Here is a 16,431-nt window from a genome sequence, read left to right as displayed (position 1 = left end):
TACATTTCACACAACTGTTCTTACATGTCCAGTAAAATACCTTCCCTGATCAGATTCCATGTGAGCTGAAGCTCCCAGAGAGGAGTTTTTTTTTAACACTTGCACCACTTCGTTTGTGGTTTTGTTGCAAGAGAAAATTTAAATTTGTACCTCCCCTTGTTACTGGGTTAAAGATCTGTTAGATCAAAATTAAATCATCCTGTGGCTTTGGATGAATATTTAAGACATGGTAATCAGGTTGATCATTTTAGTTGGTATTTACTGAGCATTGTAATTTCTCTCATTAAAGATTTTTGCACAAATAGACGGTAAAGAAGTTCTTTCTGATTCATTCTTCCTTTCAGTTTCCTTTCTTACCAATACTTTCTCTAACCATCTATTATCTCATTCCTCCCAACACTAGTAGTGTTCCTCCTTCTTGTTCCCTACATACACGTACCATCTTTCTACATTCTGATTCTTTTAATTCTCATTAAACATTCTTTCCTCTTCCAACCCAATGCTGAATCATTACGAGATTAAAGCCATTCTTGGCCATTACAATATAATATATATTACAATCTGGTCATAATATAAATTATATTTTATAAAATTGTATAAATCATACCAATCTTATTTACTGGTCTCGGGGGTTTTTACTGAGTAATTTGTCCAAACTGACTTGTTATCTTCTCACTGATCTTTTAGAAGGTGATTGGCCCTGCAGCTCCAGCTGTGCTGGCATGAGCATTGTGTACACAGCAACAACACAAACTGGAAACCAGTTACAGCTGCTTTGATGCTGTGAACATTCAATGGACTGCATGAATTGAGAAACATGGGTCAAATCATTGCTCAATTTAAAGATTTTTGTGACTACAATTTAGAATTGGACACAATTATCTTATTTTAGGCTGAGATGTTATCAGTTGCATTCTTTTAAGAATCTTATTTGAATATGAAATAAAGGTTGGACAAACAGGTCTCATGGAGGGCGCCAAGATTGTTTTATGGTTTGTTGCTTTTGTCAGTCTCTTTTGAGACCTCAAAAACATACAAGAATGCAGTGGTTGCAAAGTCTGACATAAAACCAAATTAAAAGCTATGTTTTATAAAACTGAGCCTTAAATGGTGTTGTTTAAACCATATTTGGGACATCAGTCATGAACTTTTTGACACTATTGAAAGATTTTCAAAGAACAATGATTACTTTGATGTAATTCATAGTGGTCTTTGTCTAAATTATCTCATAAGATAAGGACAAGCTGTGCATGTCCTCTGACACTATCAGGCCTGGTTACAAGCCTCTAGTAACACAATAATTGTCATTATATTGTATGCATCAGTTGTAAAATTTAGCGTAATTTTCCAAATTTCAGCCTAGGACTTCTGCATAGCAGCTGTTCTCTAGGACTGGGAGATCATTTTCTCAAATAATTTCTTTTGAAATATTCTAATTGCATTGCACTGTTTTGTCCAACTTTACACTTCACACACAAAGGATTCAAGTGAGACAGTTTAACTTGTTATCTTTTAGCTCATCAAATCACAAGATTTTCCCACAAGTTAGCATGACCATTTTCTTATTTCCATTATTGCAATGTTGTTGCAGCAAAGCAAATAATTAAATGTAACAACATTATTTATCTCAGAATTTAAGTTTTTAGTTTCAACCCTCTGTTGAGTACCAGAATAAAATTTGGATGATGTTATCCCAATTTAGGTTTCATCACTTGTTGCTTTGGCAAACAAGGAGGTAAAGTTAAAGCAAGGGATGTCATTTCTCATCTACGCTGCCGCTATCATGTCCCTGATATGTGGTTTTATCTAATTCTCAAGCCCCACCAGATTTTGCGTTCTCCGGTCTAACTGGGTATGCCGACCCATTCTACAAATGTGTCTATATGAGGTGCGTCTGAATTTTCCCTCAACACTTCTAAAAGGCAAAAGAGAATTGACTTACCAAACGGCTGAAGAAAGAGAAGGACATCTTACTTCTCTTATTTGTTGCAAGTCCCAATATTTCGCTGAAAAGACACTCACAACCTGGAGAATCACGGAGGGACTGTCACCACTTTGTAAGGACCATCCATTGGCCCAACGACGGAATCCAACAGCCTGGCGAAGGTTTAAAGCGTGTATGTCTTTTCAGCGATCCAGTGAAGTTCACTTAATTTATTGGAACCTAGTTTTAGTATTACTTCAGCTCTATGCGTAATCTGACTCCAATTTCAAATGATAATCAAATTTAGATCGTATTTCTGATTAGAAAATACTCATAAATATTGATTATGAATTAATTTAGATCTTTGATTATTCTGATTATCCCATACTTTCAATATTCGTTCATTACGGACCTAGTGTCGCTTTGAGACGTCACGTCGCGACTGCGCGCTCACGATCACAAACTTGCCAGTCCTGAAATAGTCAGAGGGTGTAGTACAAATATTTTACCCCATGCGGTCGCACACTACAGACCCATAGGTGTAATTTATATAATATTTGTAGCATACAACATGCTAAGTCAGGGAATAGTCAGAAATCAGAAGGTCTCCTAAGATGTGCCCCATGGTCCATTCAAAGTGCCTTCAGTTTGATCTATCCTGGACAAAGATTTGCGGAAACACCAGACTACACATTAATCTACTGGAAATAATGATTTCAGAAGAATGCAGAATAAATCAAGGTTAACATTTATTTGTCAGGTAAAAATGTATCATGCCAATTACAGAAGTAAATTATTAAAAGCCAATTCAAAAAGACATAACATCATTTACTCAAAGATTACTCTAAAAGTAAGTAATGTTTTCCTGACAAAGACACACAGTAATGTGTCAGGATTTTCCAACAGGAAAATACGGAAACATTACTGTGGGGGAATGATCCTGGTAAAAGATTCCCAAAGATTGCTCTGTCCCCTCACCTTAAATACCAGACCAGAACAACAGGGGTTATACAAATGTTGTTTAGAGTTGTTTGGGCCAATCCATGTACCCCAGGGGGGTAGCACCTGGTTTCTTGAGATATCTTAAAGAGATATCCGCCAGAGAGGAGATACAGGATTCTCCTAAGTTCTCAATCTTTCTCATTAAACCAATGACTGCAATGAAATTAAGACCATTTTACCAATCGCACTGTGCCCTTTAAAATGACACCAAACATGAAAAGGAAAAACAACATATTCACAAGATACATCATATGTGATATATAGACATTCTTAATGAACTTTCAGTGCCTTGAGGAGGGAGAGGGGGGATGAGTTGAAGTCAAACAGGGGAACAATGAGATAAGTTTGGGCAGTACAAGGTTCTGTGCTCTGCCTTTGTTGTCCGCTGTCCAGGGTGCATTTTATGGCGTTATTGCAGGGTGAGTTTTTTTAACAGGAAAATCAGTTCTTACAGACTTTACTTGCGGACATGAAAAATGAAAGTTGACTTTTTTTTTAAACATTTAGCCAATATTAACATATTTCTATTATAATTCGTCAGGTATATACATTCTCTCCAAAATTTCTGCAGCTTACTATGCACAAAACAATAAGCAGTAAACACCAACCAATGAGAGTGATTTTAAACTTGATTGGTAAAACATATATATGTTGAGGGCCAATAGCAAAACATAACCTCCAAATACATCTGCATAAACCCGCGCTCGCTCGGTCTTCACATGCACACACTGTCACCAAGTAATGGACTTGTTAATGCCGGATCATTTAAAAACAAATACCGTAATGCAAAAATCCAAAATCTGACATTTTCCAGAACAGGATCCGGCTCAAATTAAGCACTGGATATCATCAGTGAACATCTCTGCTCAGTGAACGTTGCATACCTCTAAGCAAAATATATAACTCATCCCAGATCTCTGCTCATCACACATGTACAACATACTCTGACTTGACAAATACATTATGAAATTATTACGAAAATGAATAAAGAAAAATAATACTAAAAAATAACATTAAACAGTATTTTTTAGTCTTCAGTGTTCCACAATTTATAATGATGAAATCAAAGTGAAATTATTAAATATAAATCAGGACTTTAGATTAATTGATAGAATAAAAGAAGCAGATGAACTTACTTCCATCTTCTGAATCTCTACTCAGTAGTTCACAGATATAGATTTGTTTAATCTAGAAAGGAATATACATTTCTTAATTCTCCAAAAGTTGTATAAATGTCTGAATGTTCTGTGAGGTAAATGAAGAATAAAACAGTAACTCACCGTTTGTGTTGTTCAGTCTGACACAAACACTCTTTATATATCTGTCAGAGTCTCAGACTCCTCCTCTGTCTTTATGTAAATAATACACTATGAAGCTCCAGATCAAGGGTCTAAAACACGTCTCCCGTGGCCTGATTGGAGGTAGCTCACCAAGACGTACTGTTCATCTAATCAGAGTGAGCTAATATGTTTTCCACCCACTCCAATGCAAATCAAGTTTGACATATCAGACATGTGGTTATTATTTTTTATTTATTTATGAACATGCAAATGTACTTACAATATAACAGAAAACAAAACAAATCGGGATGTTAAAGTTTCAATCAAGCTGGATTAAGCAAAGTTAGCAGGAGTCTCACGGAGGCACAGCATGCAGCGTAGGTTTCGATCTGTGTGAAAACATGACGGAAGGCAGATTGCTAAGAGAATTTTTATAAAGAATGTATGAATTAATTAATTATTTGAATGTGTCTTGTGTTACAGTGTGTTTGGCAGATAGAATACTATTATTTAGCTTAAATCAAGCTTTTTTTGTGTGTCTACACCAAATGTGTCTATACCATGTGCAGGCTGAGGTGCATCTATTAATAGGGTTGGTTTGTATGTAGGGTCCAAACCTATGTATTCCCAATCTACATGTGTTTATTGAATCAAAATTCAATAAAAAATTATACACTTTAGATTAGGGTCCAATTCTCACTATTAAAAAGTATTTATTACAACTTTTGCCTCAATAAACTCATAATTACTGCTTATTAATAGTTAGTAAGGTAGTTGTTAAGTTTAGGTATTAGGTAGGAATTGGGTAGGATTAAGGGGAGACACGGCAGGGAAAAACATCGTTTTGTTTTTTTTCACTGGTCAATTTTGAGATTTTGGGCTATTTGTCTTCAACAGTGTTGGGTAAGTTACTTAAAAAAAAGTAATTAGTTATAGTTACTAATTACCTCTCACAAAAAGTAACTGCGTTAGTAACTGAATTACATCATTACAAAAGTAACTAATTACCAGGGAAAGTAACTATTGCGTTACTTAAAAAAAAAGTTTAAATATAAAACATTTCTTGGAAACCCCCAATATGAAATGTTAAATGAATGAAATGGACACTAAATAGAACATCTTATTATTATAAAACATTGTACACTAATCTACACTATTTTAATGTTGCTGTGGGACAATGTGAGAGACACCTATTAAAGGAGAAGTTCACTTTTAAAAAAACTTTTGCTGATAATTTACTCACCCCCATGTCATCCAAGATGTCCATATCTTTCTTTCTTAAGTCGAAAAGAAATTAAAGGTCCCATGACATGCTACTTTTTGTAGGCTTTAATATAGGCCTTAGTGGTCGCTGGTACTGTATCTGAAATCTCTTTCCAAAAATTCAGTCTCGGTGCAGAATTATAGCCACTACAAGCCAGTGCCAGAATGAGCTTCCTTCAGACGGGCCGTTTCGGTGTCTGTAGCTTTAAATATTAATGAGGAGGAGATAGGCGGCGCAAGGTGGAGGGTGGGTGTGGCCTTGACCATCTTGCGCAACGGTACCGTGGCGTGCATGTTTGCGTTGGATATTGCAATGGCACGAAGACACGCAGTCTTTCAAGCATTTCAGTTTGACCCAGAATCTGATCCGGATTGAGAAGCAACGGATGAAGAAGTTGCAACTCAGCGGCTCCAGCAGGACGTTTCCGAATGGTTAGTTTAAAATATTATTTCTGGATATGGTACTTTATTCGGATGGTTTACATTTATTATCATCTAGCTAACGCTAACCTACTGTTGCCTTTTCATGAGAGATCTGTAACGTGTCACGGGTGAGAAATCACACAACAAGGTCGCTCGGTGAAAAGTAGCCCCGGAGGGTGGATTTATTGAAAATACTTCAACAATGGGTGAAAGCGGTGAAATGAGATGAATGCTGTCTTCGTGGCTGGTGCTCCTGTGAAGGTGGGTGTCCAGGCGTGCTCGGTCGGGCTGTCGGTCACTCGCTGCCTTCTGTTTAGACGAGAAACAAAGGATTAGTATCAGCACGTTCAGCATGAGAAGGGTTGTCTGTCGAAGTGAGAGAAGTGGCGGCTTTTACAGCCGCTTGATGACGGCCTGCAGCTGTGACCGATCAGCCCGTGATGAGGACGTGCAGGTGTTGTGCGTTGGTTGCCAGGGCGACGCTGATATGCCCAGAGAGACTCGTCACAAACGTCTGTATTTATCTTATTACAATTACATCAAGCTCTGCGATCTTGAAATGCGGATATCGCGCGCGCCATATAACCAACAGGAAAACGGTTATCCAAATAACAAAGAAGTGTACAACACTCGCGTTACAGTGTGTGTATTCACACACATAAACTGCATAGCTGCATAGCTAATGTCACAGCCACATTCTACGTGTAACAGTCTAGGCAACCATAAACAGTAAAGCAACACACTTATATATCATTAGTTGACTTACTTGTCCGAGGTGTGTAGCTGAGCCAAAGAGAGTGATCCAGACTTTAGTTTCAGACGTTCAGCAAGCCCAGCTCTGTATTGACCCTTCAGTGTTCATTTGTACATCCAATTATTGAGCAATTGTTATGCTTCGCTCGCTCAAAAGCCATGATATCTCTCGTGGACAAACTAAAATCGCGCGCGCGCGTTCCTACTTCCTAGCTCATTTTCTCATGGGCGGAAAATATTCTCTGGGCGGGCAAAGCAGAGACAGGGGAGGTAACATTTCCTCCTTATGACGTCATAAAGAGGAGATTCAAGATCAGCGCGTATGAGCCTCCATTTTCTCAAAGGCAGAGAAAGATAGCAAAAGCTCGATTTACACCGATTGAAATTTCTAGAAACTTGGGGACCATATACAGGCGAGGGGAACTCATATTAAGGTTAAAAAACCTCAGAAAGTGAAAATTTCATGTCATGGGACCTTTAAGGTTTTTGATGAAAACATTCCAGGATTTCCCCCCATATTATGGAGTCCAATGGGACCCAAACGGTTCAAGGTCCAAATGACAGTTTCAGTGCAGCTTCAAAGGGCTTTAAACGATACCAGACGATGAATAAGGGTCTTATCTAGCGAAACGATCGGTCATTTCAAAAATAAATAAAAAAGTTTAAGTTTTATAAGCACAAATGTTCGCCTTGCTCTGTTCTGTGATGCGCGTTCATGACGTCACGTAATACGCAATTACGTTGAAAAGGTCACGCTTTAAAAATTTCTGTCCTGAAGAAAATGTTCTTTTTGGCTTTTTAATATTAAAACACCCAGGATACGCACACGAAATGGGCATTTTAAATGATAAACTGACACAAATACATTTGAAAATGTGTATATGGTCCTCCTTCCGCACATTTGTAAACACGTCAAACTTGACCTTTTCAGCGTAATTGCGTATTACTTGACGTCACGAACGCGCATCACAGAACAGAGCAAGGCGAACATTTGTGCTTATAAAACTTAAACTTTTTTATTTATTTTTGAAATGACCAATCGTTTCGCTAGATAAGACCCTTATTCATCTTCTGGTATCGTTTAAAGCCCTTTGAAGCTGCACTGAAACGGTCATTTGGACCTTGAACCGTTTGGGTCCCATTGGAGTCCATAATATGGGGGGAAATCCTGGAATGTTTTCATCAAAAACCTTAATTTCTTTTCGACTTAAGAAAGAAAGACATGGACATCTTGGATGACATGGGGGTGAGTAAATTATCAGCAAAAGTTTTTTTAAAAGTGAACTTCTCCTTTAACTTAAATATTAAAATATTATCATTACTATAGTGGAACAACAAAACAATAGATGGTTTAGAACTTTTAATATTTATTGCACAGACCACAACTGGCCAACAAATCTAAAAATAAATCATGCTTCTTAAGAAATGTACCAAAAATAAATGAATAGTAGCCTAATAAAAATATACATACACATACACTAGTGCATATAATTAAAATGATAAAACTCACACACCTTTACAACTGGTAGACATTCTGTATAGCCAACTTGAAGAATTTTCTTCCTCACAATAGTAAGTTTAACAAAAAGTGCCCTCAATATAATACTGAATACTAAAAATTAAAAAAAATTCCTCGCGTTCTCAGATACACTTGGTCTCTCTCGCGCACTTGTCGAGCGCGCTCGCGGCGATCGCCTCGCTTTTGTCCAGTCCGGCGCCTTCAGTGAGCTCAATTATAGTAACGCCGCATTTTTATTGACAGTAACGGTAACGGCGTTGTTATGGAGGAAGCAGTAATTAGTTTGATTACTCGTTAATGAAAAAATTATGCCGTTAGTTATATAACGCTGTTATTCCCATCACTGGTCTTCAATAACTTCTTTCAGACTTGTGGTGATAAAAAAAGTCCAAAATACACATTTAGGTCTTTATTTTACTACACTTTGTCTATTTGCGTCTATAGATTTCTCCTTAATTCAAAAAAAGTTGGCATTGTAAATCAACATGCTGCTCCACATCGCTGTCTGCACCCTGTCATCACATATACCGTTGGAAAGCTCTTTCTCTCCTGTGCAATATTGCCGGAAATGGACATTTCCTTTTTTATCAGCAACCAATTGTGAAAGAACATTGGGTCATTTAACTCTAAAAGCGAAATCTCATTGGCTGATGTCAATTTCTGACAACGTGATTCGTTCAGATGCATGACGTGATGTGCTCTGACATTCCCAGAGTGTGTTTTTGACTGTTTTTTTTTACTGTGGTTGTGTTCAGTTGAAGGCCATAAATGCTGTGTTATAAGTTTTCTGTAAATAGTTGTTCCCACTAAAAAAGTATGAATTTTTACAATACAGATCTTTAAAGGCCATTTTCTCAAAAAGGTTTTTTTCTCATACTCTGAGCCAGAAATCTGAACTTCAGCAGCACTTACATACACCAAACTTTCCAGCTGTATTCCTATCTATATTCTTAAGGTTTTTACAGAGGGGTTTGTTCATATATCATTCAGATTCTGATTTATACAACATTTTATACCTAAAAACGGTACGAAAATTGATTTTTTTTTTATTGCTGTTGTCAGTTTTTTTCTGATTAATGGAGTGATAAAAAGAGATATCCAAAATCCCCTCTGTAAAAACCGTTGACTCGAATATGTCAACAAAATGAAACTTTTTGAACTTTTTGAAAATTTTGAATCTGGCTTTATCCAATGTTCAGATTTCTCTTCTGGAAATGTATGCAAATTAGCACATCTTTAATTAGATAATACCTAATTTGCATATTTAAACATAAATATTCTAAAAACAAGTAATACAAATTGGTATTTGTCTTAATGTCAGTAATCAACTGGGGAAGTTTCATGCTGACATCTATTAGTTTTTTTCTATTCACCTGGGGTGTCTCCCCTTAAGGCAGGGGTGGGGAACGTTGATCCTGGAGGGCCATTGTCCTGCAGAGTTTAGCTCCAACCCTAATCAAACACACCTGAAGCTAATCAATGTCTTCAGGATTACTGAAGTTGCAGGCAGCCAAATGTTTTATTCAGGGTTGGAGCTAAACTCTGCAGGACAATGGCCCTCCAGGATCAACGTTCCCCACCCCTGCCTTAAGGGATGTAGAAAATGTCATGCAGAAAAAGGCATTAATATGTGTTCTAATAAACAGCCAATATCCTAGTAATATGCATAAGCAATATGGTCCCCTCTACTGATTTCTCCGTCTCTATTGTCTTTTTGATATAGTCAGCAGTGTCTTTGACATTCTCTGTTTTTAGCTTCAGTCTTGGCAGCAGTTCCTTCAGGTCACTTTGATTGCATTGCAGTGAGAGACCCAAGAGGAACTGAAGGAAAAGGTCCAGGTGTCCGTTTTTGCTTTTCAAAGCCTTGTTAACTGCAAACTAGTGATGGTCTAGTGATGGACTAGTGAGGTCAACTAGTGATGTTTTGGAGAGTTTCCATGTCAGTATTTCTCTCCAAGATTGAAGAAATTGATTTCTTCCTGAACATTTGTGTTTGAAAAACACATAGAGAGCAGCGATGAACTCCTGGACACGAATGAATGAAGCTGTAAATCTTTCTCTCCGACACAGCTTTTTCCATCTGAAAGATCTGAGTGCATAACCCAGAGTACACTGAGCCTACACTAATATCTAGTCCACACTCCTCAAGATCTTCTTTAAAGAAAATTTATTTACCTTTTTCCAGCTGTTTAAAGGCCAGTTTCCCAAGCTTCACAAGAATCTGATCAAAAGACTTGGCTTTGGAGTTACATACAGGATCAGCACAGTATTTTGTTTTCATCTGTTGCATCTGTGAAAGTAAGAAGTTTGTGTACATCCTTGTGAGAGTTGTTGGTATTTTGTCATTGCCCTCTTGAGCCAGTAGAGGCTAAAGAACAGTGTGAGAGATCCAGCAGAAGACAGGGATGTGGCACATGATGTACAGGCTCCTGGATTTCCTGATGTGACGGATGATGTTTCCAGCAACCCCAGGACTGTTTTTGTTGAAGTATTGCTCTTTTTGCTCATCATTGAATCCTCGCACCTCTGTCACCTGATCAATGTAGTCTCGGGGTATCAGACCGGCTGCTGCTGGTCTGGATGTGATCCAGATGAGAGCAGTGGAAACCAGGTGTGTCTTGATCAGGTTTGAAACTATCCTACTCACTGTTGTTTTTTCATGGACGTCTGTAAATCTGTCGTCCTCTTTAAAGCTCAAAGGGAAACAACATTCATCCAGCCCATCAAAGATGAACATGACCTTACCGTCATCTTCAGGAAAAGGGGGCAGTTCTTCAGAACCATTAAAGAAGCATTTGTTAAGCAGTCCCATGAGACTGTACTCTTTTTTAAATAAATCCAGTCTACGGAATGGGAGTGGGAATATGAAGAGTATGTCCTGGTTTTCATTTCCTTCAGCCCAGTCAAGAATTAATTTATTAACAGAGAGGTTTTTCCCACCCCTGCGATGCCCATTGTCAGACCTTTTCTGTTTTGTTGACCCAAATGGACTTTGAACATGCATTGCACTGAATCGATGTGTCCTTGGTAGAAAATCGGTTGTGTTTCAATTCAATCTGTCTCACCTCGTGTTTATTCACTATTCCTCCAGTCTCATTCTCCACCACATATAGATCAGTATAAATATCATTCAGGTTCTGCCGATAACCTGTCTGAGAATTACCAACCCGTATCCCCTTGCAGTCCTCTTGTAATTTGTTCTTCAGTCTGAGGCTGATCTTTCTGTAATCATGAGGATCAGCTTTACTGTCATCTGCAGTTGAGCCTTTGAGAAAGTGAACAAGATGGCAATGAGTATACCTTTTTGTAATACAATGTATACATAAACTCTAACCTGGCACAACAGCTTGCACAGTCATGGAAATGGCTTGTGCAGAGTCAAATGCTTGGTTAAAATTTAAATTAGTTTTGAAAAATCACTTTTTCTAATTCCTCCTAGTGCATTCACCAAAATATGCCTTAAGAATGAAATGAGCCTTTACAAATGTCATTGTAATCATTCCCTGACAATGCAAATTTGGTAATAGGTCCACCTACTGGACAGAATTATAAGCAACTGTATAACAGTATAATCGTGATGATTGGTCATCTGACCAGGATGCTTCCTTTCCTATAGCCCCTGATGCTGGACCAGTATCCCTCTGACCCTACATAAGACAACAGGATGGATGTACAAAATGGTTGAGATCCCTGGTCTACGGTATGGTACTGAAGGGTGACAGTCATGAACCCATTTCATTCTGGTCCCGACACACTTGTAATGGCCTGGATTAGTGCTGACTCTGAACTTTGACACTCCTTCATCTGTACAGGCTGTCTAGACCACTGCTGTGGGACTCTCTCTGGACTGTGCAACTTTTACACATTGTTACACACTTTCTTGTTAATAAATCACCATTCACCGCTCATCTCTGCGCTTTGGTCCAGTTATTTCTAGTGGTTCCTGACAGAACAATCCAGCCATCTTAGGACCCAGCAGTATGAGCATTCGGATTCTTCCTCCTGCCATGAATAAGAAGAGGATCTTTGTGACTCCCACTGAGAAGCGCAGGTTAAGGAGAAAGAGAGCAGTCGGACGTGCTACAGCTCTTCCAGAGATGGCCTGTCCAAAGATACCAGTTTTTCCTGTCATATATATGTCGTCATATATACACAATATTCCTGTCATATATACACAAAAGAAATATATTTGAAATATATTTTCAGGATATATTTTGGAATATATGCAAATATTTGAAATTGGCCCAATAAATATATTTCATACTTATATTTAATATATTTTTGTTATATTTCAGAATATATTTCAATATATTTTTTTCTGTATGGGTCCCCAAAAGTGTCAAAAATATATGTGGCATATATTCCAAATACATTGAAATATATTCTGAAATATAACAAAAATATATGAAACATAAGTATGAAATATATTTATTGGGCCAATTTCAAATATTTGCATATATTCCAAAATATATCCTGAAAATATATTTCAAATATATTTCTTTTGTGTATGGACAGTAGATGTTCCTGAGACTTCCTCTCATGGCTGTTGAAGCGTCTCCGGGTGCAGATCGGGTGGGTGTGGTCGGGTGCCCCTGAAAAAAATGTAAAACTATAATAACCTTGCCCCTGAGCACAGCCCAGTGTCGGCTCCAGCCCCCGAGCCCAACCCAGAGCCCGCTCAGGCCTCAGAGCCCACCATTTTTTCAGCAAAGGCCAGAGAGCTTGTTCTTGTGGTTACTGCAGCACCCCAAGAGATGCTTGGTTGATTATCTGAACGTGCATCTCCCGAACGTCGTTAATAAATAAAATATAATTTAATGAAAATAGGGGGGGGGGGGGGGGGGGTATGTTATACATGTTATTTTTTTATGTCAGTGTTTATTGGACATCTTCCTCTAGTGGCGTACGTCATCATCACATTCTCAAGTAATGCAACGAGCGTGTTAAAGGGCCAGTTCACCTAAAATTAACATTCTATCATCATGATGTCGTTCCAGGTGTGAATGACTTTCTTACTTCTGTGGAACATAAAATAAGATATTTTTACATTGGAATCTTTAATATCTACTGTAGTCACTGTTTAAAGTTAAAGAATAAATAACACACTTGTTTGCTGGGTAATTTCTTGAGAGTTTATTAAAGATTTTCCAAGTCATTCTGGCTTACATTATTTATTCTTTTTCACAGTTAAGGGAGAAAGTATAAATATGACAAATTTCCATGTACGGTTAAAGGGATAGTTCACTTTGAAATTAAATTTTGGTATGTTTTAGCTTACCTCAAGGGCATCCAAGATGTAGGTGTCTTTTTTTCCGCAGTAGTTTCAATTTTGATATTTTTAGGACCGTTCTTGTCTGACAGCCATTTCATGCAGGTCTATGGTCACCCCCTCAAAGAGCATGCACAGAGTCCAAATTAAAACAATTCCCCATCATCCAAATTAAACAATTCCCCATCGTAAGTACACATTGATGGCCTAAGACACGAAACAAGCGGTTTGTGTGAGAAAACGAACAGTATTTATATTGTTTTTACCTCTTGTAACACAGCCACGTCCAAGTGATCTGAGGGCGCGGGCGCTTCCTGCTGTGTGACGTGTGCGCAGACTGGTGCATAGATATATATACACTAGATGTCGCATTAAAGACATTCGTTCCAATGAACTGCCGTAGCCAAGGCGACTTCTAGTGTATATATCTATGCACCAGTCTGCGCACACATCACACAGCAGGAAGCGCCCGCGCCCTCAGATCACTTGGACGTGGCTGTGTTAGAAGAGGTAAAAACGATATAAATACTGTTCGTTTTCTCACACAAACCGCTTGTTTCGTGTCTTAGGCCATCAATGTGTACTTACGATGGGGAATTGTTTAATTTGGACGATGGGGAATTGTATTAATTTATACTCTGTGCACGCTCTTTGAGGGGGTAACCATAGACCTGCATGAAATGACTGTCAGACCAGAACGGTTTGACCTAAAAATATCAAAATTGAAACTACTGCAGAAAAAAAGACACCTACATCTTGGATGCCCTTGAGGTAAGCTAAAACATTCCAAAATTGTTAAAGGGATAGTTCACTTTGAAATTAAGTGAACTATCCCTTTAACAATATCAGACATTTACACCTAGAAACACTGATGTTTCTAAGACACATGTTTGATCTTCATGCTGATGGATTTCATATTGACAGTGAAACTGTTCTTCCAGGTGTACCAAATAATACCAATGGCATAATGAGTATCATCATTTTCCCACAGATACACACCGTTGGGGTTTGTATAGGCACAGTCTGCATACCAAAATGCCCCGAGACGCATTTTGGCACAGTTATTTCCATCGACATCTTGATCTTTGTCAAAGGTTGAGAACTTCTTATTATTATGGTAGGCCAAAGAGTCGCCTGCAGAGAGGAAGAGCATCATTAACTGGATTAACAATATATAAAAGAGTCCAGTTTCTACTTAGTCGGATACGTTTCACAATGAACAAGGGTTTTTGTATGCTATCAGAACAACATGTCTGACATCTCACACTACCTGCTAAAAGTGGAATTATTCTACACTGTAAATAAAATAGGTGAAAAGGAAAAGAAATGCATGGCAGCACAGGGTGCAAAACGTGTATCATTAATGGAAATAAACAAAGACCATCAACTGAAGTTACATTTAGACTGCAGCAGGAAAAAAGCAAGCTGACCATAAACTACAATAACACGCTTAACAAATTAACAGTGAAATACTGGCAGCAGAGGTGACACCAGTTTAATGTTAATTTTACAGTTCTACAGAACTTCAACTGACTTACAGCCACAGCTTTAGATGAAATACATAGGATAAAATAAGACATTAAATCTGTGAAGATCTCAGCAGAGGAGGATTAAACAACTCCACAAACAGCATTGCCAGCTTCACTTATTACTAACCAGATTGACTTTATTTCTGACATACATCTACAGAAGCTGTTATTGAGAATTAACAGAGGTTTAGATGTTGATGATTTATTGCTTAATTTAACGTTACCACTATGGTGATCATTGTTAGCTTTAGATTTTACTCTTGACCCTTGACTTTTTAACATTTGCCTTACTTTGGTTATTGTAACCGTGTGTTTTCCAAAGAATATTAACTCAATGAGAATGAATAAAAGTGTCCTACCAGCTCCTCCATCAGTGAATCCTGAAACATTCAGCTGATATCCGACACATTCACAATCCACAGAGAAGGACGAGTACAGAGCAAAACCCTTCCTTCCTTCAAAGTCCTCCAGATCCACTTTCAGCATGTACTTTCTGTTACGTGTCAGCTGGTACATGTTCTCCAGCCCTGTTCACACACACACACACACGAGGAACATGTTCAACCAAACACATGATCATCCACACAAACGGACACACGCTGTGAGATCTTACCCAGCCAGTATTCGCTCTCCACATTCCCGAATCCTCTCTTGTACTGATTCCACGGCCGATAGAAATTCACACTGCCGTCCATTCTCCTCTGAATCACCTGTGATGGGTTAATATAGAATATATGATTCATAATGTATGTTCTGATGTGTGTTTGATGATCTAAAGTCACATTCGTACCGTCCATCCTCCGTTGTCTTCATCTTTCCCATCTGAGACCATGTGACAGTAAACCCAGACAGGAACGTCTCCTGCTGGATAGATGGAGTAAATCCCACTGACTGTTTCTCCTGAGTTGTAGACATCAGAACAGTCGAATGGCATGAATTTACAGTCACTGCCCAAGACAACTGGGAGAAGAACTGCCAAAAACAGCATCATCTACAAGAGAGAGAGGGAAAGAGTTAAGCGAACATGTTACACAATTTATAATAATTAAATCAAAGTGAAATTAAATGTGAATCAGGAGTTTAGAGTAATTAATCTAATAAAAGAAGCAGATGAACTTACTTTCATCTTCTGAATCTCTCCTCAGTAGTTCACAGATAGAGATTTGTTAAATCTACAAAGTATTTTTGATCCGTTTATTTTCTGAAAACTTTATAAATGTCTGAATGTTCTGTTAAGTAAATGAAGAATAAAACAGCAACTCACCGTTTGTCTTGTTCAGTCTGACACAAACACTCTTTATATATCTGTCAGATTCTCAGACTCCTCCTCTGTGTCTTTATGTAAATGTTCACTATGAAGCTCTAGATGCCTTCGTCCGGCAGATAGAATACGATTATTGAGCTTATATCAAACTTTAAAAAAAAAAATCTTTCTATACCATGTCTCATTAGACCATATAGGCAGGCAT

The 16,431-nt window shown here is 38.0% G+C and overlaps 2 protein-coding genes across 2 annotated transcripts in view; both read right to left on the bottom strand.

Annotated features, from left to right (window-relative positions):
- Nucleotides 1-4,097, bottom strand: part of LOC307154780 (microfibril-associated glycoprotein 4-like) — a gene marked incomplete at its 3' end in the record, with an annotated part of 64,178 nt that extends 60,081 nt beyond the window's left edge. The window contains exon 1 of the mRNA XM_079864866.1: nt 4,063-4,097. Coding sequence (XP_079720992.1) covers nt 4,063-4,068 — 6 coding nt within the window. The 5' untranslated portion in view covers nt 4,069-4,097. The remainder of the gene's footprint in view (nt 1-4,062) is intronic.
- A 10,210-nt stretch (nt 4,098-14,307) lies between these two features.
- LOC307154442 (microfibril-associated glycoprotein 4-like) lies at nt 14,308-15,948 on the bottom strand. The gene is made up of 4 exons (XM_079864390.1): nt 15,753-15,948; nt 15,576-15,672; nt 15,322-15,489; nt 14,308-14,567 (listed from the first exon to the last, which is right to left on the bottom strand). The coding sequence occupies exons 1-4, from the start codon at nt 15,894-15,896 to the stop codon at nt 14,311-14,313; spliced, it is 666 nt and encodes a 221-aa protein (XP_079720516.1). The 5' UTR covers nt 15,897-15,948; the 3' UTR covers nt 14,308-14,310.
- Nucleotides 15,949-16,431: the final 483 nt, after the last annotated feature.

Source organism: Squalius cephalus (genome assembly GCF_949319135.1).
Source record: "Squalius cephalus genome assembly, chromosome: 2".
Taxonomy (NCBI): Eukaryota; Metazoa; Chordata; class Actinopteri; order Cypriniformes; family Leuciscidae; genus Squalius; species Squalius cephalus.
This window is presented reverse-complemented; position numbering and strand designations above follow the sequence as displayed.